The following is a 22,892-nucleotide window of genomic DNA, read 5'->3' on the forward strand; positions in this document are numbered from 1 at the left end:
CTACAAAGCCCTTAATGGGCAGGCGCCATTTTACCTTAAAGAACTCATTATACCCTACTGTCCTACTAGGGCATTGCGTTCCAAGAATGCAGGGTTGTTGGTTGTTCCTAGAGTCTCTAAAAGTACAATGGGAGCCAGAGCCTTTTCTTATCAAGCTCCACATTTGTGGAATCAGCTTCCAGTTTGTGTTCGGGCGGCAGACACCCTATCCGTTTTTAAGAGTGCGCTTAAGACCTTCCTTTTTGATAAAGCTTATAGTTAGGGCTGATTAGATTCAGCCCCTAGTTTTGCTGATATAGGCTTAGTTTGTTGGGGGACATCTTACTTCTTCCTTCTCTCTGTCTATACTTGTGTACTCTCATGTTCCGATTAACCCAGCTTCCCCAAATTTCTTTCTTTTTGGTGTCTATATACGCCGGGATCCGGAGTCATGGATGATCCTGCGCTCCTCTGTCCTGGATCGCGAGCCCTGGAACTTGAGTCGTGGCTGTGGTCCTGGATCATAGGTCCTGGATGGATATCCTCGTGGATTCATCTTCCTATTATACACACATGCATTTCCAAACATTTGGACTACCTATGTTGCAAATGTATTATCTTTTCAATTTACACACGGCATCTATTGCACGTCTGTCCGTCCTGGGAGAGGGATCCCTCCTCTGTTGCTCTCCCTGAGGTTTCTCCCATTTTCCCCTTTAAACTGTGGGTTTTCTTCGGAAGTTTTTCCTTGTACGATGTGAGGGTCTAAGGACAGAGGGTGTCGTATTGTCATACTGATATTTTGTACAAACTGTAAAGTCCACTGAGACAAATGTAACATTTGTGATATTGGGCTATATAAATAAACATTGATTGATTGATTGATTGATAGCATCCCCCCTGAAATAAAAACGGTCAAAATCATCCCCCTTCTAAAACTGCCATTCCCCCTTTCCATCCCGTATGTCATTTTATCAATGAACGTGGCACTGGTATTACTGCTATTTCAACATTAATTTTGCGCATTTTGAGTAAAATACTGTGGGCGAGGGAGCACCCACACACGCAATGAAATGTTTACCAAGTCACTGACGCTATACTATGCGAGTGCCCTAGAGGGCGCCAGAGCGCCGTGATGCGCCTGTTTGATTGATGCCAGAAGCGCAGGTAACGGTCATCACCATGGCCAAGCAACCAGGAGGACAACGCGATCTGAAGGACTTCATATTTAAAAATACTAAAAATAACATTCAGGTAAGTCAAGAGTCAGTAATCTTAGTCATTACTCATTACTTTAGTCACCAAAGGTGGAATCTATGGACATAAGCAGCAATAACAACTTAGTTAGGAGTTTAGCTACGTTTTTCTCTCGTGTTAGCTAGCTGGTAAGACTCAAAACGGTTGATGAAATGATACCACCAGCACCAGAAGAGCTGAAACCCCTCCTTCAAGCAGTGAACACTCTGGTCATCTCCACAGCTGAGTGTGAACGTGGGTTTAGTCAGATGAACATTTTAACCACAACCAGAAGCTCCCTAGAGGTAAAAAGCATGTCAGCCTTGCTTTTCATCAAGTGTGTTGGCCCTCCACTGAACAAGTTCAGACCAGAGGTATGTCAAGACTTGGCTTCAAAGCCATTGCTTAGCTAACAATCCGAAAGCAAGAGCCAGAAAAATTGAGACCAAAAACCATGATTATGAAAATCTTTGGAAACGTATATGAGATGGGGGAGAGTGGAGTAGGCAGCCATTGACAACATTGGTCCTATTTTGTATTATCTGTATAATCTTTTAATATATTTTCATATTTTGTAAACAATTTCAATTTGCTCTTAATGCCCTGTTAAAAAAAGTAACAATGGGAATGTTAACATAAAATATTTGTATTTGAACTGCAATAAAATGATGACGGATCAATATTTTTCAATTTTTTTTCCTCACATTTTTTATGAAGTGTTTAATTTACATAATGATTTAACAAATGTAACCCTTTAGATACCAGTTTTGATCGTATACCAGTAACTGCTTTTTTGAAAAAATACACTATAATTCAATATTCTAAAAACTATTTTGACTTTATTATTAGTATAATCAGTTGGTCCATCTGAATAATAAATGAGGGACTGTTAACCTACAAGATTTGTACCATAGACTTCCATTATAACCACATTTGTGTATCCCCTCCCCCCCTTTAAATTAAAGTGAAAAAAAGATTTTGCACTAATTGTCCTCTGCATTTGACCCTAAATGTTAGTGGTGCCATGGCAGCCCTGGGACCGACTCTAATTCTGAGGTGCCTTGGTCAAGAGCAATGAAAGGAGTATCTGAACATCCATAACATGCATGTTGTTTTAGGAGTATAATAATTATCTTTATGCTGGTTGGTCTCCCACCCTCGGCGGGTTATCAGCACAAATGATGTCCCCATATGATCAAATCCACCATCCCCCCTGATTTTTTTTTACAACTTGAGTACTGAGTATAAGTATTACTATTTAGACTAGTCAAATAAAACCCAGGATTCTGATTATACAATTGTAGTTGGGACCACTGGATGGCAGTGTATGCACACTGAATTGTTGAGACAGAAACTTCTTTCCCACCGCACAGGTTTTACAAGATGTTCTTCTTTCTTCTTCTGTCATATGGAACAGCTGATTAATAATTGCTATCAAAAAGAGTATTCAACGTTGTTTCATTGCAACCATTGCATACAACTTTAGACTTGTGGTTGCTATTAGTAGAACTACTGAATTAAAATGTAAATGTTGTTGTAAAGCAAACAGACTAATGACTGGTTGTATAAATACTTAAACATGTAAGGTCAGTTTTAAAAAAACCTATGCACAAAAGAAACATTCACAATGTGATGTGATCTTTATTTAAACAATCTGTACTTTACTTGTATTTGTAATTGTGTATGTTATGAACATATTGTCTTGAAATACTCATTCTTATAAAGCACACAATAATCAATTATGAAAAAACAACATTCAAGCTCAAGGCGATGGATTTTCTGTTTATTCAAATAACAAAGATCAATTTTATTATCAATACACAAACATTTACATTTGTATTATTTTTGCCTCTGGATTTGTATCCCCATGGCATTTCTTTGAGTGATTTGGAAGGATAGATCTCTTGTTGTCTGGAAGGATTAGCAAGGCACGATGCCACAAGGCATGTCTTTGGCTGGAAGAATAGCGTTAACACACTGCAGGCAGCCATCCAGGGACTCAAGGAATAAAGGTCTTGAAAGATAGGAAGATTTCAAGAGGTTGAAGTCAAAGAAAAAAAAATTAGATTTTATAACTTAATTTTTTATTTAATAGTGACATTTGACTTCAAACTATAGAACACACAAAGCATATGTTTTATTTATTCTAAATGTACATGCCAGTTTTCTGTATTATGTCAGTTTACCCATTGGTGAGAATGTGTCCCAGTCAATCGCATATTTACATATTTATTATATGCTAATTGTGGAAGCATAATTAAACTGAATCACAGCTCCGCCTCTAAAAAAAATGAATGTTCAAAATATAACAGAGTGAATGACAGCTAAAAGGCTGTTCTTTTGAGAGACTTTTAATCAAACATAGTTTACAGTGTGACTGTCAGTAGAGTACACATGTCTAATTATAATTTGAATCCAGTGCTGAGGTCTTAAGAAGGATTGGCAAGCCTCTAGCTGTCTGGAAGCACAAAGGCAGTGTAAAGGTTTACTACTTGTGACATTTTATCCTATTAACATCATTAGGCTATTATTGTCTTCAGGAAGACATTTCTGCATGATTAAGCATAACTGCTTAATGACAACATCAACTGAATATGAGCTTACAAAAAACACCCACCAAGAGCAATCACTGATGTCCTTTTCCACACAATTCATATTTTCTCTAATTTCTCTAATTTGTGAGCTTTAATAACAGATACAGAACCGATTGACACAGATGTTCCTTATTGGCTTTACATTGAAACATGCTTAGATGCTGTGTGTGTTGAGGGAGATTTTCACTGTTTGAGTAGAGCACATGAGAAGGTTCTCACAAAAGTGTCTGTTTGTTGCATCACATCACATCATTGCTGTTTGCATCAGACAAGGTATTTGGGATATGGCTTGAGGCTAACTTTAAAATGGCCAAACACAGAACAACAGCATCAGTGTAACGTGTTTTCAGCATAACAGCCTGGTTATTTAAAAAAGAGACAGTTCCAAGCCATACTTCAGATAATTGCTTGCATTAGAAGTTAGGGTTTTAGAGCACTGCACAACACAGGTTAGGATGGTGAAGAGGGTAAAGCAAATTCTAAAATACATACTATAGCCTACACAAAATCATCTGTAGCATATCTGAAAAGTAAGTAATGCTATTTGACCAACTAATTTATTTCTCATTGAACCTAATTGCAGCCTTTATTACCTTTTATGACTTACACACAATTGATTGAATTGTATGTTTTGACATGATGGAACAACTTGATACCCATGCAACATTAGATTAAGCTTTCCAAAAAAAACAATTAATAGTTTTAAGAATGGCTTCCAAAATAATGCAAATTCTAGCGTCTCTTTGGATGACTTTGTGTTTTATTGTAAATATATTTACAATACAATTACTATAGGCTATGTGTAGGCTACTTTGAAGCGTTTTGTGATTATAGCGTTTTGTTTTTGGCAGCTTCCAATAATGAAAATGTGCCCTGTGGGTTGATTCCTAAAATACTTCACTAAATTGATACATTGTAATGCAATGTAAATCTGCAAATTATATTCGGCACTACAGGAATGAGTGCTTATAAAAAACCATCACACCGACGGGAGACCCAGGTGTCTATAGCGAACAACCCTTGTACAAAGTGCAACTGATTGACAGCTCCATACGGCCAATCAAATGTCTTTTCAACCGTACACAGAGGGGGCTGTGCCAATGACGATGCCATTTTTGTGTCTCAGTGGATGCTATTGGTTAGATCAAACACGCTCAGCTGACATTCTCATTGCGCGGGTCTGTCAAAAAAATATATCTGCAACATAACTTACTCAGCCAACGCTTCAGCTACAGTTTGTAATGTGTATCGACCTTTGAATTACTGTACGGATCTTTTTTTCAGAGGACACCAACGGTACGTTGGATGCAACAGTCTTTCTGTTCGCGGAAACTCACGCATTACGTGACAGTCCTTAAATTGGATTAGCGCTAAGTAAAGCAGCCAGGGAGTGATAGTTTAGCAAAGTTGCTAGCTAGTTAGCTAAACGGGGTGTTGAGATATTCTACCACTCTATGGTTGAGAGTGAACATATCCCTATGGACGTCTCTGACTTTGACAAACCGATGTGATTTGAACCCAGAGTTTACAACGTTAGTGGTAATGTAGGCACTTTTGTGGGTGGCGTCCTTCAGACTTTTAGGGTGTGTGCGAGCATTAGATACATATCAAGGCTGGCCATCTGCTATAGATATCTAGTGGATAAATCATTAACGTAACGTCAAAATCATGGATAGTTATAATCAGCGGTTTGAACCCACTTCCGGACGAGACAGTAAACCTCAAAAGAAGAAAGGCTCTTCCAACCTCAACACATTAAACGATGATGGAGACCGCAAACCAAAGTTTGTAAGTATGGCAGACTAAACTGTAACGTATGTTGTGTTTTATTTTATTGTAAATGAAGACTGCAGTGACGTGTTAGTGTACAACTACAATAGGGTGGGGGTAGGAAACCATTTCATTTTTTCCAAATGATGTCATGTGAACATGTCAACAATTCTACGTAATTTGTACTACCCGTGGAATTAACAGAACACACGAACACGTGCAAATGTGCTATTTCTATAGTAGGTGTATCTAGGATGTCATAATGACTCTGTATTAATGTGTTATATTTCTTACTGTTTCAACACAGATATTCAGTTGGATTAAGTTTGAGCAATTCACAGCTAAAGCTGCAGAACTGAGGTGGAAGTGTTTTCACTGTTTAGTGTACTTACTTGACATATGATCTGTCGCAGAATAATCTTGCTTACAGTTCAGTATAGCTCATAGTCAACGCAATCTTTTACTTTATCATTTTGTATTGAGAATTACAATTACTGTGTTGAATTTGCATGTAGGAAATCAAAAGGTTACAATTAGCACAGGGTTTAGCCATTACACTAATCCATGTCCTCCCTACTATCACAAACCAACCAACATTGTGTCTGACTGGTGAATGTCTGATTTATTATTCTGGTCGATATAGGGAGGTGTTGGTTGCTATTTAGACTTATTCTATAGCAGTCTCTTTCTCAAAGCATCCAGACTTCCTTTAGCAACACACAGAGCCACCTGTCAGACAGGAGACATGTGTATGACACAGATCTACTTAATGCACGCTCAACCTTCCTTTGACCCCATTCTTAGGAGAGAGCTCACACAAGTTAATACCCTGTTGATGGGATTCAGAGATTTTTAGTCTACAATCGTAGTAAAAGGTGTGCGCAGCAATGGTTCTGCAATCCAGCCTGTTATCCCAAAGTCTTATCATTTACTATCACTAATAGAAACACCATCCCCACTGCAATAAGAGTTAAGTGCTACTTGAAAGTCTGGTTGCTTTTGGTTCATGTCAGAACCATTTTTCTCATTTTTATATAGAGCCAAATCATAATAAAAGTTATTTCATTTTTTCATATACAGCAGCTCTTTGTGTTAAAGCATTCAGATTGACTGGCAATGTACATTATCCTATGTCTACATGTGTATACAAGTAACGTTATGGTTTACTTGTTCAGAATGAATGCACAAAACATTTGATTAGAAATCAATTTTTAAATATAATAATAAATCACTTTACTCCGATTTAGTTTTATGCACTCTAAAAATAAGTTACAATACCGTAATAATGATGGATACAATAAATGACGATATAAATATTTCTTTTTGGATAGAGTATAGACAGCTTACTTTAGTCAGATTGTTTTCACCATTGTCAACAAGAGAGAAAAGCTACACATCCTTACAAGAGCTGAAATACACATTTAAGGCTTTTAGTTATTGTTCTGGTTCTCCTTGTGATATACCAGACAAAAAGCAGTGCACTGAGCTGAGACCATGTTGCCTCCCGGAGAGCCTTGGATGTCTAACTACTCACCATTTTGTTCTATAGAATTAACTGTCAGAAATACTCAACCAAAGGACATCTTGTTATTTAGTCTCACTAAATAATACATGTACCTGTTGTGGTACAGCCTTTAGTTACAGTCTTTAGATTGGTCTGTCTTACAACATTTATGATTTAAAACCATTATTATAAAAACATACTAAAACAGTTAAGGGCATTCCTTATTTTAGTCATATCAATAGGGGGCACTGCAATACCACAACATTTACTGCAATTGGTCGAAAGTAGATGAGCTATTAAAGGCCACTTTATGTTCAGTGGCTATTTTCAAGTATAATCAAATTAAAGAGAAATAGAACAGAAGACATGTAAATGCACGGTGTTAATGTTCTTTTGATATGCTGTTTTGACCTTTTGTAATTGCAGGTTAAAAAGGGTCAGAAGGACTGTTCATTTTCAACAGTTGTCTCTAATAAAATGTTATGGTCTCATTAATGGGCGTTTATTATCATTGTTCTATACAACTAATGTTTGGGGGAAATGTTAAGTGTTCAAGGGCAATGTTACTGAATGTACATGCTCAAATAACTCAAAAGGAATTCATTATATGAATGTGACACACTCAATTTACATTCTATTAACCTTAACCCTTTTTACCGGACAGTAAAACAACAAATCTCCATGTACTGTAAGTTTAGAAAACAAATGTTCGGCATTTTGGAATTTTGATGATATTTATATAACATTTTTAGCCCTAGAACATACCGAACCATGGAGAAAAAGGAACCCCTTATGTTAAGAAAATGGGGATTTCTAGTTCTACAGGAAATGTTCATTTAAATCTTTATTTTAAGGCAATTATTTTTAAAGGTTTAGTTTTTTACACTGGTATTTAGGATGACGAAGCACTATTGTTTCTTACCCTTTGTGGTATTCACTTTTGCCTTGTCATGATAATTCACAACCCTATTAGGTTTGTGGAATTGCCCTTATAAATATGTTTTCTTTGGATGCTGTCTAGTTTTGGGTTTGGTCTGAAATTCTTTAATGTTGTTTTCCCCAACCTCCATGAAGCCTCCCTTCTCTGTTTTTACATCTATTTCAGTATTGGAAAGCATGCGCCATGTTTTATAAATCAGCATTTTCTCTTGAATTAGTTTTCCCAGTTAATTGAAAAAGATGTTATCAGAGTTTAATTAAATGAACAGGGTGATAGCTGAAAGTAAAATGAATTTACTGATATTGACAAATTACTGTGGTCAGGCCAGCCTATTTAGTATATTAATGAAAAGAGTTGCAATAGTGAGATCTTGATTATCTGAACAAACACTAAAGCGTTGCTAGTTAATTAACTGGCTCTAAAGCTGACTTCAGGGCATCCACAATGGTATTTTTATGTTTTGTTAGTATTTGTTAACAGGCACTGATTAACCTGGGGTTAGACTGTTTAAAACAAGTAGCAACAATTGTGAAAAAAATGAAAATCTACGTGGCATTATGTCCTAATCATACATCATTGCATTAATCCTGCCGGAACTAAGGACTAAGTTACTGCTAGGGTTTATTTGACTGTTTGGACTAGGCCATCACTTGTTTGCGTTAGCAGTGAAACAAGTAACCTAGAAGTTCAGTTGTTGAAGGATGCTGTTGGGGGAGGTTTTCTCCAGCTGTCAGCTTCTGTTTTTCCTTCTAGCATTTTCCCTTATTCTCTTACGGCACATTTCCTCCATATACAGCGTCGGAGGGAGTTTCAGCGCAATCTATCCAACAAATAAAACGTTTTCTTTTCATGTCCCATGGAGTGCAGGAGAAGCAGTTGTGCAGTGTATCGTTGTAGTGATGCGGTGATATGGATGTGGTCTGTTTTTTGCATACATTTGAAAAACGTTAACCACATTCAAATGAGTTTGACGAGTGCAACATGACACTTTGACCAAGCTGTCAAACTAGTAGATGTAGTTCTAAAATGAAACAAGCATCAGCAGTGACATAGCCTTTGTCTTGAGTTTCAGTTTTTCAGTTTTTCAGAGACATGATTTTAAATCTCTCTAGGTCGCTGTTGAGTTGCCCCTAAAATCCAATTGCGATCGATGGCTGTTTCCATGAGGTTGAAAAGGTCAATAATGATGACGTTCGGCAAAGTGTTAAGAAAGTCAGCTTGTCCTTTTATCACCCACAAAGTGTAGGGGAAAGGAAGTAGAGATGTGTGAAATAACACGTCCTCATTTCCTACTCTATATGCTTAATGTAAACCTTACGCTAGTTTTTCTTTCATGTACTTCATGATATCTTGATTATTTACTTTTGAGCAAACTCACTATATAATACTAAGCATATGACAATATAACTTCAGAACAGTTAATGTTAAGCTTGGGTGCTGTTCCATATACAGTACAGTGCACTACACTGGTTCGTCAAGCTGTGGGCATTTGATGGTAAAAGTTTGACAGCTGTGTCCAATTAGTTTGCACAATTGTCAAGCTGATCTGTGGAGACAACTATGGTGGGTCATTTTATTAATATTCTCCCATGTCAACTCTGTCTGCTTTCAAGCACATTTTGAACCAAATTGTACGATGTTAATCTGGAAACACTCATTAGGGGGATGGCTTATTGACAGGCTGACACATTTTATACCCGGCCATTTTATATTAATTAAACACTGGTGTGTATTGATTTATTTCTCTGAGCTTCTGTACCGTCTGCTGTTATGCTTGAAGAAAATGTAACCTTTCCATGTTAGTTTTTCATTCAGCATTTCATTTTATGAAAACATTTTGAAATTCAATATTTTCTGTATTGATTTACCATTCCTTATTAGGATCATCCCTTTGGCCTTTTTGACTCCTTACACCCGTTTGAAATACAGATGGTAACTTGAACATTACGTCTAGGAAAAAGCACACAAACTTGTTTGGCAGCCACTGAGGCACTCCCCTTCTACAACAAGGAGCTTGTTAGTGAAGGCCTTTCTTTTAGGTAGTTTTATAATGATTTAGTCCCCTTGATGTTGATCACCATGTCAATCTGGTGGAGATATTTTAACATGTTGAATCATTTGCTAAACTGCTCTGCTGGGTGTAGCGATTTCACTTTTTGTCCGGACATTTGGCACCCACCCATTGTGCTTGGTGATGATAGTACATGCCCCTGGGGAATGTGCAGTACTTTAGGCTTTACTAAGCTGGCAAACATTAGGTCCATTAAAACAAAGCCTTGATAGCCACTGCATACCTTAACATCATATCTAGTTAAACCATAGATGGCAATTTAAAGGATATGTGTCTTTATTTGTATGAGTGTAACATTGTGGGGACAAAACCACATCAAGAGTTCCAGGTCCTTATCCCTTCAGACTTTATTGTATCCTTCTCTCCTAAAACTACAACACCACAACATGACCTTGTTAATTCTCTAAGAGAGAATCTAAAGAACCAACACTTTTCACTAAGTGAGCAATCAAAGATGTCTCTTTAAAAATAATAACAGTAATCTGCTCTAGGCTGCTGCAGGTTTAACATTTGATGCAGGTTATTTTTGTTTCCTGATTTGTTTTTTCTGTTCCCCACCTTTAGCACTTACCCTTTAGAAACATCACAGATGATGTGGTAAGATTTGAGAAGTTGATGCTTTCTATTCTCTTGTCAGTCTCTGCAACATCTAACATCACTAAAAGTCATCTAATCTGCTTGAAATAATTGGTCTTTTGTGCCTGACTTTGGATTTATTAACGGCACAGAACAACACTGTCTACTAATGTTACTGTTTACTCTACATACTTTCTTGGTAGTGCTCTGCTCATCGTATGTTTAACATATGTTCTGTGTATTGTATTTTCTTTGTTTATACTAATATACGTTTTTTTTTCTAACTCATTATAAGGGATGTCATGAGAAACGATACTACTAGAACCAAGTCAATGCAAAAAAAAGAAAGAAAAAGGGGCGGTTCTTCTTTTTAGAAATGTGCCATAAATACATCAGGGCTCCAGATGAACTGTGACGATAGAACCAGGGATTGTTTGTGACGCATAAAACTCACTATTAATGCAACCAGGGGACACCCTACTCTTTCTTTTAAAAATGCTACATTTCCTCAACAAATCTTTGTTGAATCAGCAGGAGGAAAGCTGCTCAACGTTAGCTGTTAGCTGCCGGTGAATAGAGGTGCTATTGACAAACATGAGGTTGTGTTCAAACTATTTATTGAACATTTATATGAGGCTAATGTAAATGATAACATTACCTTGTTGAGATACTGGAATAAATAACGTTTTCAGAAGGAGATATGTAAAATGGTTAATAGAGGGATTTATGAGCTGTATAACTTCTTAACAAATCCAGTAGACAAGCAGTAATAAAGGAGTGTATGTTAAAGTACATGGAATCTCTTTTTTTCGTTGTTTTTACCGTGTTATTAAATGGGTATTGAGAATAGTGGAATTTCACTGGTATTGGTGTAAACTAGTTAATTTCTGGTATTGTGACATTCCTACTCATTAATAAACTAATAGTGTTGCTAATCTGTTCTGAATATCTAACCATTTCTGTTCACTTTGCATCTTCTGTGTACTTATCACTACATTTATTTTGTACTTTTCATGTTTTGAAGTGTGTTTTCATTGTTTGTTCAGCTGGACAGGTTCGCCAGTATTCGTATCCCAGGGAGTAAAAAGGAGCGGCCACCGTTATCTCACCCTAAACCAAATGCCAATGATTGGTCCACTGCTTCATCCTCCACCTCATATCAGTTTGAGGATCTCTCATCAAAGATCACCTCAGAAAAGGAGATCTTGGCTCTGTTTGAAAAAATGATGGTATGTTTTTTTTTTTGTTATTGTACAATATCTTTTTCAGGGTTCCTTGAAGTCCTCTAAAGGCATTTAATACAACGATCGTAAATAAGGCCTTAATTGATATTACAATCTCTTGAATCACTTTTTTAAAGGCTCAAACTTGGGACGGAGGATGATCAACTTTTGTCTGGCAATGAAATGTAACATCATACAATTTAATATTTATGCTTTAATGTCACTGGCATTACAAATAAATCAAATTTTCCTTAAGCTGTAATAAACTTTCTTAAAAAAACAATATAGTTGCTTGATGTAAATCCAATATTTTAAAGCAAGACAAAGCCACAGTGACTTAATGGTAAATATTTGGTTTGTTGATTTTAAATGTGTTTTCATATTTGAATATAAATACAGGAAATAATTGTTTACACTTTTCAAAATGTAATTATTTGATCAAATATGACAAATCTTTCAGCAGCATGATGGTTCTAATAATAGACTCTCTTTAACCCTGTTTTTTAGTCAAATGCTTGCCTCCACTTGAGGACCAGAAACAGATTTTCTCTGATTGTTAGTGTTTCAAATACTTTTTTTTGCGAAAGGGCATTATTTGATACCAGAGGGTTGCTGGGTGAACTGCTGTAGAGATAATGGGAGATGACTGTTTGTTTTACTCATTTGTAATACACTGTTAATGTCCTGCATATAACTGAAATCACTCATCATTGGAAAGTAGATAACTCAAGGAACCACATTAAGGCTCCGCCATAATGCAACACTCTTATACTAACAGGCTTTCTCTGTAACATAGGACTTTGTTCTGCTGTTCATGCAATAATGTCTAACCCTCTAATATAACATCACCCTCAATTGAACTAATACAATTTCAGGAATTAAATCACTGTCTAAAGTTTTGCCCAAGTTTTGCCCAATTCAATTAATTACATAAAAGTTAATAGCAAAAAGTTAATTTGCTAGGTAAGGATCAGCAGTCTATGCTAACACTTTGGCCCTGAGCATTTATTGCTAAAGTATTGTATAATTAATACGCTGTTGGATAAAATAAATCAAGTCAGGTTGCCAGAGGTTTGCTGATATAGAAAAACCCCTCAAAGAACATTGCATTTTAAATTAATCAATTCAAATGTCAAAAACAATTATATCTTCCTTTTTTATTTTTCCTTTTCAGGAGGACATGAACTTGAATGAGGAAAAAAAGACCCCTTTGAGAGACAAGGACCTCAGCACCAAGAGGGAAATGGTCATCCAGTATGTTTTTACTGCCTCCAAAACTGTAAGTTTTTGAAAAACTATTTAAAAAATGTTTCCTTCCTTATCTTTTGCTGCCTTACTTACTAAGACCATATCGCTTCGCCCGTACCATCGGCACATATTATATAATTCTTTGTATTTTTCAATGAAAAATGATGTCTCACATGGGACCTTGCCTGAGAGAGACTGAGGAGGATGGAATTTGATCATTCAATATGAAAAGGTAATTTGACCTCACGCCAGTGCGATATCATTTGTCTTGTCATGTCTATCTGGAGATGTAGTAACACTTGCTCTCGGACATATTGGTAGAAATACACACAACTGTGTCGAGGACAACAATATTTAACAGATTCAAAACAAAATGTGAAATAAATCTAACCATATTGTATAAAACAGTACTTGAAATGATATTTACAACAAATAAGTGAGGATTGTCTGATGTTGTGGAGCGATAGAGCCCACTCACCATAGAGCTGCGGGGCTTACAGTCCTCCAGGCACCGTGCCAGAAGTCAGGCTGAGGGCTGTTTCAGATGCAACAGTAGATAATGAATATGACTATGGAAAACTATTATTACATGTATTCATAAACTGTTGCATTTAGTAGAATATGTTTCTCTGTATGTTTGTACACTGCCACAAAGAACCCCTTATTTTGCATTCATAAAGTAAACCTAAACCTCTTTATCTCCTTTTATCTATGTTAGCTCACCCCGTTCAAAAATGGATTTTAAGCTTTAATAATTTATGTTCCTTTTGGCTGATAGTGCGTCACAACATTAATTGTTGATACCTTTGAGTAAAAGTGCTTCACAACACAAATGGATGAGGTTTGGTATAGGGCTGAACGATATATCGTGTCATGGCGATATGCGCATGTGCGATATTCACATCGCAGGGACGTGCGATATTCCATCCATCCATCCATCTTCTCCCGCTTATCCGTGGTCGGGTCGCGGGGGTAGCAGTTCCAGCAGAGAGCCCCAAACTTTCTTTTCCCTGGCGACATCAACCAGCTCTGACTGGGGGATCCCAAGGCGCTCCCAGGCCAGCGAAGAGATATAATCCCTCCACCTGGTCCTAGGTCTACCCCTTGGTCTCTTCCCAGCTGGATGTGCCTGGAACACCTCCCTAGGGAGGCGCCCAGGTGGCATCCTAACTAGGTGCACGAACCACCTCAACTGGCTCCTTTCGACGCGAAGGAGGAGCGGCTCAACTCCGAGTCCCTCCCTGATGACCGAACTTCTCACCTTATCCCTAAGGGAGACACCAGCCACCCTGCGGAGAAAACCCATCTCGGCCGCTTGTATCCGCTTGTGTACGTGCGATATTAAGTAGGTAAATTAACTCAAACACGTCATGTTACAATTATTTTGCAGCTTGCTACAAAAGGAAAACTTGCACGGCTCTCATGTCAGGGGTACTTGAGTGAGTGACATGCAGGCTCTGCATGCACAGCAAACCACAATCATTCTTGATCAGATCACAGCAGGCCCCGCCCCGATAGTTTGCAGACCATCAAAACACCGGTAAAAAATGAGCGAGGCACAGGAGGACAATACCGGCGAGAATGAAGATTTACTTCCAAAAAGAAAAGCAACATCTGCCACCTTGAACTATTTTGGATACAAAAAGGTTCTTCTCTTCTTCATTCACAGATGAACCCCCTTATTTGAGGGTAAGCAACATGCATTATCATGACATGTTAGATCATGACTTAAGGTATGATGAGTCAACCAGTTAAGATCCAGACGTCCGTGACTAAAATCCTTCATCCGGTTAAATATAGTTAAAAAAAACGCAATATATATCGCAGGGGAAAAAAATATATATCGCAATGTCAGTTTTTTTCAATATTGTGCAGCCCTAGTTTGGTATTCATTCTTGACAACACTTTTGAGTGCGGGAAGATAATTGATGATGTTTTGTGAGTTTGCTATCATGGTTGAGTGGTCTTCCTTCAAAGTTACTGCTTTGAGCCTTAAGCTTTTCCTTGACTCCCCCTTCAAACATACAGACGGTTCTTGATAGAGGGTGATACAACTGTTAGATTTCAGAGAAAAAGGATTCAATCTCCAAAGAAATGGAAACTATGGACCATTATTTCTCTCCCAGACCAACATAGGCCATACTTTACATTAATGTTCTCTGACCAGTAACACTCCCTGCGGTGATATATGTGATATCCATTAAATATCTACCCCAGTGTGTCCAGATTGAATATGGGTTCAGTCTGTGATACTTGGTTTGAATAATAATGAAAATGTAGCCTACATGAGGTGTTTATTGTATTGATTTGATTTCATATTAAACTTTTTTAAGATGGCTTCTCTTAATCTAAGTAAACTGTTGTTAACAGATGTCACAGAAGTCAACCAATGATGAATTCATCTCTCATTGTATTGCAGACAACTGACATTATCTTATTATTATTATTATCATTATCATCTTACATGTTTTAAAAATATTTATATGTGAGCAGTGGCACAATGACTTGAATGTATTACATTTGCTATAATCAGACATCCCTCCAAAGTTGCCCGAGGCTGTCCATCTCTAGTTACCATGGGGACCAGTCTGTTTATATGCCGGCATGTGTTTACCTGCATGGTGAAATAATGTTGCCACTGGCCAAAAGGCAACACATTAACACCCTTCTAAACATAATTTGTTCATAATGCTACATTTACAGGCTAAGATACATTGCATGTTTAAGACTTATGAATACAAACATGTTGACATAAAGCATCTTTCTCATTTGGTTTAATTACTGAGTTAACATCTTGTGGCAGTAGGTGCAGTTTACTCGGCAGGCTGGATGTAATTCTGCTTTCTATTCTTAAATCACTCGAGACCATGGAGAATAAGCATTATTTTATGAGGCTGGCCAGGCTCTCATGTTATAATCAGACTAATGCCAGGCCCTTAAGCAATAATACGCTCAAGGTTAAGCTATTGTAACGGGCGCAGGAAGCCTTTTGGAGCCATGGGGCTTTCATTGTGTTTATGCAAAGAATATTCAAGGCTTGGGGCTTTGAATCACAGCAAGCATAGTGACAAGTGGTTGCTTTTATAGTTATAGCAGCCCGCCAGGACATCACTCGCTGATTTTAATTGTTTAAGCCTCCTGTGCAATAAAAGTCCAAGAAGATTGCGTGCTATTATTACATTTATTACAATTATTTTCTGTTGAAATTGTAAAGTCCCCTGAGACAAATGTAACATGTGTGATTGATTGTGATGCATTATATGCAGATCTTGTGCAAATAAGCCTAGATGAAATGTAAATATTGGTGTTCACCGTGTGCTCATGCATTTTTAACTTCATTCTTTAGTTGAATGATTAAGATTAAATGCTCATAATATTTATCACTTAACTTGGTATCAGGTAGAAATGTTATAATACTTATCATTATGTCTTTCTAATATATACAGCTATAATTCTCAATTATTCTCCTCCTCTTATCATACTGAAAGTCCTTTCACAAAGGCTAGCTGCAAAATAAAAAAACTGTCAAACTGGATGAAGTGTCATATTCTCCATTTGATACAAGGACTGGCTCATTGTACTGAAACGGTGACCTTCACAGGAGAGGAACAAGCTCCGGTACCATCTGCCCATCTCCACCATACTGAGTTGCATTGTGTTATGCTATATCTGGCAGAGATAGACTGCCTCGCCATGAGAGACGCGTGTCATGTATTGTGTTACACAAAATGTTTGTTGACCTTTGCCAGTGTTTTGTGTAGCAGTAGTTGTCTTGAAAAAAACAAAATGATTCTACTTCTTCTAGAAACCCCACTGTGTTAAGGTGTCTGCAGTTCCCCTGCTGTGTATGAAATGGGGCTTTACTTGGTGTTAACTTTTTTAAATGTCTCTGCTCTGTCTTTGTGATACACCATGTCACCACGACTTAGGAGAGTGGCGAGATATAGATAATACAAACAAATGCAGTGTTCTGAACCAGTTTTCGAGGCTATTTCTTTCAAAGAAAGACATTTATACACAGATACACTTTTTCAAGTCTACTGTGCCTTACACAATTTGTACATGCCTATATGTGCATCTAAAGAGTTAATGGTCAGTGTAAATGGTCTCCTTTAACAGTTGTTTAATGATGGCTGCCATATGCACAATCAATGTGGATCAAACTCCACAGTGTGCACAAATTGCATTCTGAAGTTCGGCCAAAGCTGTTCTGAAGCTTCAGCCATCTTATTTTGCCCAGTCAAGTGGGTATCTTACACATGTTCTATTGAGAACACAGTTTAATGTGAATCGGCAGTGCTGAGGAGCTCAGTTTACCCTGACTTTCTGATTGCTAGCAAGCCTCAGAGACTTTTAATCAAATAGTATTAGAAAATGTGAGGCAGGTGCTTACTGTCTCTAGTTTAACATTGATCAAGCATAAATTATTAACCATGGCTTCCAAAATTCAAAGTGTGGCTTAGACCTTAATTAAAGTCATTGATTGTTAACAGAGCTGGTTGTAAGATAAACACATGCCCAAGCGCATATACTGTGTGTGTGTGTATGTATGTGTATATATATATATATATATATATACACATAATTACACTTTTTATAGAGCTTATACAATGCATGTTAAACCCTTAGTACTTAAACAAGTATATACAATGTATTATTATTTGAAAAACCTTTTTTTTTAATTAAAGTTTTTTAATGCATTTTTAGAACATCTATTTTTTGAAGATAACATTTTTGAGTGAGATTGTTTTGCGTATTATATATTGACGAGGTGTCGGGAGAGACAGACGGGGTATAGTTCCAATGTTTTTGCTGCCAGGGAAAGTGCTTATTCTTTCCTGCTAGTTGTGATACAGGTTGTTTTCTACAGTATTTTTAAATCAAAAAACGTCCAGACGATTGTAAAGTTCTGGCATTGGTGCAGCTTAATTGTTGTTCTGAATAATTGTATCTTTCTCTCTCGTTACACCATCTTCCAAAACAAACAAAAAAGCTTCAGCTTTAATTGTCTTGCAAGTGGTTTCCCAGACTTAAAAAGGAGAAGCTTTGTCGTGTATATTTCCCAGTGTGTGAGATGCCTCTGTAATTTGCTATACGTGTCAGTCATATGAAATGCATTTATGGTACATTATAAAACCCCTCTACCTAAGGGTTGTTGAGATTGGGTGACCTTTAATTAATTGAATTATAATTATATATATATATATATATAAAAAAACATCCATGTTATCTCCATGTGATACTTTGCAAGAATATAGAACCCTGCAGTGTGAGAAATGATGGCTGTCACAGTTAATTGGTTTGATTTCTGTTCATGACAACAATTTGAAACACCATTGAAATATTTTGAATTATGTGCGTATTTGGAAAATGTGCTTCTTGGAAAAGTGCAATTTTTGGTCTGAGATATTACTACGTTTGGAAACTATTTATGATTGGTCAAAAAAGAGAGAACAGAATCGAGCATCTAGGTTTACCCATAACCCCGGGCTTGCTTAAGGATGGGACGCTGCTGGCTTTGATCAATAAGCCTTGAACGATTATCCAGTCGGAAACATGTTGCTTGAAATACTTCAAACTAAATTAAAATGTCTGTTTTCGATGTTTGTACTTAAAACAGTTTTGAACTTTTCCATGGTAATTATGAAAATACTTCGTAGGTACAGATATGAACAAACTACTGAAAATAAAGGTTGTCAGAAAACTGTGTGGTTATATACATATGGACATTTAGTAAAAGGTATTAATAGAAAAGTACTGTTAGCCTGAACAGTTTTTGCTTGTTTCATATTGCTGTTATTGGTCTAAAATTGAACACAGAGTTAATTATGAAGTGCACACCCACTCAAGAAACCAGCACTATATAGTTTCCACTAACTGTAAAAAAAGTCAATAACCTTACTCTTATACGCCCATGGTAGACTTACAGTTAGGGCTGCAACAAACAAATAAATTGATAATCGATTAATCTTATCGTTTAATGAAACGATTTATCGATTATTCGGATTATGCCTTGCACAATTTCTCAAATGCTCTTATTTAGCCATCAACTTTTAGATTTAGCTTGAGGTTGTTTTAGGCATGTGGAAACTAACAATGAAGACAATAAAGATGAATACTTAATTCAAAAATACATATTTTAGTAAACTACAAAAATACAAAATCTGTCCGTCAACATTTTAAACCAAGGTTAGCAGATCAGATAAAAGATAACCTTTTCACATTGTCAAGTAGGGCTGTGTGATTATGGCAAAATAATAATCACGATTATTTCTGGTCAATATTGATATCACGATTATTAAAAACAATTATTCATTGACTTTAAAAACATCCATGTATTGAACTTTAAAATTATACATTTAAAGGGGACCTATCATGCAAAATGCACTTTTTTATGTCTTTATACATACATATGTGTGTGCAGCGTCAGAAAATAAAATCTTTCTCTTTTCCTCCGTTCCCAAATCTTTTAAAAACGGGGGTACAACGAGCAGATACAGATTTGCTGCCGATATGAAGTCAAATCGGCGGCGGACCCACAGAAAGTTGCTATCAGACACAATGCCTGACGTGTTTTGGACATAATCTCATTTTTGTTTACATTAGCAAGCCTCGTTAACACTCAGAGCCATCGTGGATGGGGGTGCTATAGAGTTACTAGAAAGACGTGCATTTCTCCGTCTGAATGTGGTGCACTTTTGCTAAATGTTTAGACAAATTGCTCGTGTTACCGCCCCTTACTTGCTAAACTCTTATTGCTCTTTTGGCAATGAGCATTGTCCAAATCGACAAGGGTAACATTTAACCACACCTTGGAGCGCTTCTCTCCGCCATCTCCACCGTGTGTGTGTGTTGCATGCATGTAGCAGCTTCGTGTGTAAACTGCCCCACCTCTCACACACAGACAGGGGAGAGAGATCTCTGGTCTGGATTGGAAAGATCAAAAATACATCATAGACGCATTTGGTAGTCTTATTGCATATTAGAAACGGAGTTGGCGACACTAACGGCCCCTACACACGGCCGCGTGCGTTGCCGCTTCAACGCTTCTGCCCATTCACTTTGAATGGGGTGACGTCACGATTCGCCAAACTGCATTGTGGGAGCAACATGTTCTACTTTTGACGCCTCGATGGAGGCGTCAGCCAATCGAATCATATGCCAGTACAAGCTCTAGCCAATCAAACCGCGTGCTTGTGTGTCTGGGGCGGGAGATTCATGTGATTGGTTGTTGGTCGAGTTTCAGCCCCCCCCCCGCCGGCAAGCGACAACGCACGCCGCCGTGTGTAGGGGCCGTAAGACTGCGATATAATGTTTTATGGAGCAATAATACATATGTCATATATTTTTTTTTATCCAGTACCGATAAAAAGACCGATAACGTTGGAGCTTAACGGCGCGTAAAACACACGTTATGACGTCACCAACGAATCGTCGACTGAATTAGTTGGCAACTAATTTGGTCATCGATTTTAATCGATTAAGTCGATTAGTTGTTGCACCCCTACTTACAGTTTCTAATTGTATGTCTTGTTCAGTTGCTGATTAGCCTGTAATTCCATATAATTAAAGCTACTATCTTATTGCACAAGTGATACGATCAGACAACATTTAAACCTTGGAAAAAAACCTTGAATTCATCTCTCTCATTCTCATTTCACACCCTTTTACAACAAATGTGTAAACATGATTAGCTTCCTGAATTCAATAAAGGAAAAACGCTTAACAATTAGAATTTATTTGAAAATGATCTGATATTTTGTGAATTCCTAACATGCCAAATATGTTGTACTACAATTTTAAAGAGCAACCTTTTTCATTATAATTACCTTTATGGATTTTGCTAGTCTAAAGTTAGCAATCACAGCCCAAGTTGAAGTCTCTAATGCTGCTCATATTCTTTTATCCAGCTCATTCAAACTGATTCTAATTATTATAAAAACATAAAAAGATTAAAACTGGAGAAAATACTTCACCTTGTTATTTTTAGTATTGTACAGGAAACCATGTTTTCTCTCTGCTCCTTTGTAACTATTACACTCTGCAGTGTAGGCCAAGGTATCTGGTCTTCTGAGTGCAATTCTCTTCAACATTAATGCTGCTGCTCCAATGAAGAATACAAATACACACTCATCTGACGAGGATTATTAGAATGAACATTTTTCAAGTAGACGACGAGACTTAAATTGATTTTCAGGGTTATAAAGAGACAAGTGCAATACTGGAAAATAATCCTTCGGCACATTTGTTCTTTTGTAATCTATTTATCTGATCTGCGGAGGCCTACAATCTGCGGAGGCCTACTCCCACCTGTTGAGTACGGCTGTACTGAGGTGTTTTTCCCCCGGAGACGTCGCGAAGAGACGGAGCGGCTCCACCTGTTGCTGCCTGCGATCTGCAATCTACGGAGGCCTGCTCCCACCTGTAGAGTACGGCTGTACTGAGGTGTTTTTCCCCCGGAGACATCGCGAAGAGACGGAGCGGCTCCACCTGTTGCTGCCTGCGATCTGCAATCTACGGAGGCCTGCTCCCACCTGTAGAGTACAGCTGTACTGGAGAGGTTTTTACCCCGGAGTCGTCGCGGAGAGACGGAGTGGATCCACGCTTCGGGCTTGGCCTGCTTCCACCGGGCGTGTGCTGCTGTGCGGAGGAGGATTTTACCAAGGCTGGGGCCTGCTTTCCACCTGTCCTGGTTCTGCTGTTTCAGAGGCCTGCTTTCACCCCAGGGATACCACGGAGGGACCGGAGCGCTTCTACGCTGCTGCTTTCGCCTGTCCTTTGCTGCTGTGCTGATTTGCTCCAGGAACATCGCGGATACTGTGTGCTGGTCTGGGAAAATGGCCCATATCGGGATTCTGCTGTGCCTGTTAACTGTTTTGGACTATGAGAAGATCTCTAGTCATTCTGAGAAGTCTACTGGATTCAGGTCTGTTCTGCCACCCGCAGTGGGCATCCCCTGCAAAGGTTCGGATGTGTTGCACAAACAATTACCGGTTGCCTTGTCACAGACAATCTGCTCGACAAAATATGTTTGTCTTTTTTGTTTTCCTGCGATGATGGTTCTTCAGGACTGCTTCTTAAGCTCAAATCACACTCTCGCTGACTTTTCCGGTGTTTCTAAAGTAGATGACAATTAGGGATGCACGATAATTATCAGCCTGATAATTATCGGTCCAATATTAGGAATTATGACGTCATCCCGATAAACCCGATAACAGTATTAATAGCCCCGATAATATACAATATATTTTTTGGGTAAAAAAAAAGAAAAAAATACTGCGGTGTGGGTGGATTGGGATGAGGGGCGCTTGTTTTTCACTCGGCTCCTCCCGTTTTGCCAGTACTGTGGTATTAGTGGTTTAGGAAGAGGGGAGTTCTTCACAAATCCAGCGCTCCCTAACTCATGCCTGGCTGTGACGTAAATGGTGTACGGCCGTGAAGCCAGGACAGTAAACAAACATGTCGTCGGTGGTATGGGCGTTGGAGCTATGTGCAACTCAAGGCATATGCTCGAACCGGAGCTGCCTGGACGCTGCAATCATGTTGCGCACTACCGATACTCACTCTCTACCGATCGATCGGTGCTCTCTAAACATGCCGATCGCGAGAGCCGATCGCATGACGTAAAATACATGACACTTTTCTCTGTGTGCGGCAAAACAAGCTCGCCAAAATGGCTTCACCGGTCTGGCATTATTTTAAGGTGTCCGAAAAAGACAGTAAAATAGCGGTATGCAACGTGTGTGTGAAG

General features: G+C 38.0%; 1 protein-coding gene across 5 annotated transcripts in view; it reads left to right on the forward strand.

Annotated features, from left to right (window-relative positions):
- The first annotated feature begins 4,979 nt into the window (after positions 1 to 4,979).
- LOC117548142 (protein diaphanous homolog 3-like) overlaps positions 4,980 to 22,892 on the forward strand; it is a 182,841-nt gene continuing 164,928 nt past the window's right edge. For 2 of the 5 annotated variants that reach the window (XM_034219218.1, XM_034219192.1), the window contains exons 1-4: positions 4,980 to 5,597; positions 10,659 to 10,691; positions 11,717 to 11,899; positions 13,068 to 13,172. In XM_034219218.1, coding sequence (XP_034075109.1) covers positions 5,478 to 5,597; positions 10,659 to 10,691; positions 11,717 to 11,899; positions 13,068 to 13,172 — 441 coding nt within the window. In that variant the 5' untranslated portion in view covers positions 4,980 to 5,477. The remainder of the gene's footprint in view (positions 5,598 to 10,658; positions 10,692 to 11,716; positions 11,900 to 13,067; positions 13,173 to 22,892) is intronic. The other 3 variants (XM_034219210.1, XM_034219202.1, XM_034219185.1) reach the window with 2 other exon arrangements.

The sequence above is a fragment of the Gymnodraco acuticeps genome, unplaced genomic scaffold (assembly GCF_902827175.1).
Source record: "Gymnodraco acuticeps unplaced genomic scaffold, fGymAcu1.1, whole genome shotgun sequence".
Taxonomy (NCBI): domain Eukaryota; kingdom Metazoa; phylum Chordata; class Actinopteri; order Perciformes; family Bathydraconidae; genus Gymnodraco; species Gymnodraco acuticeps.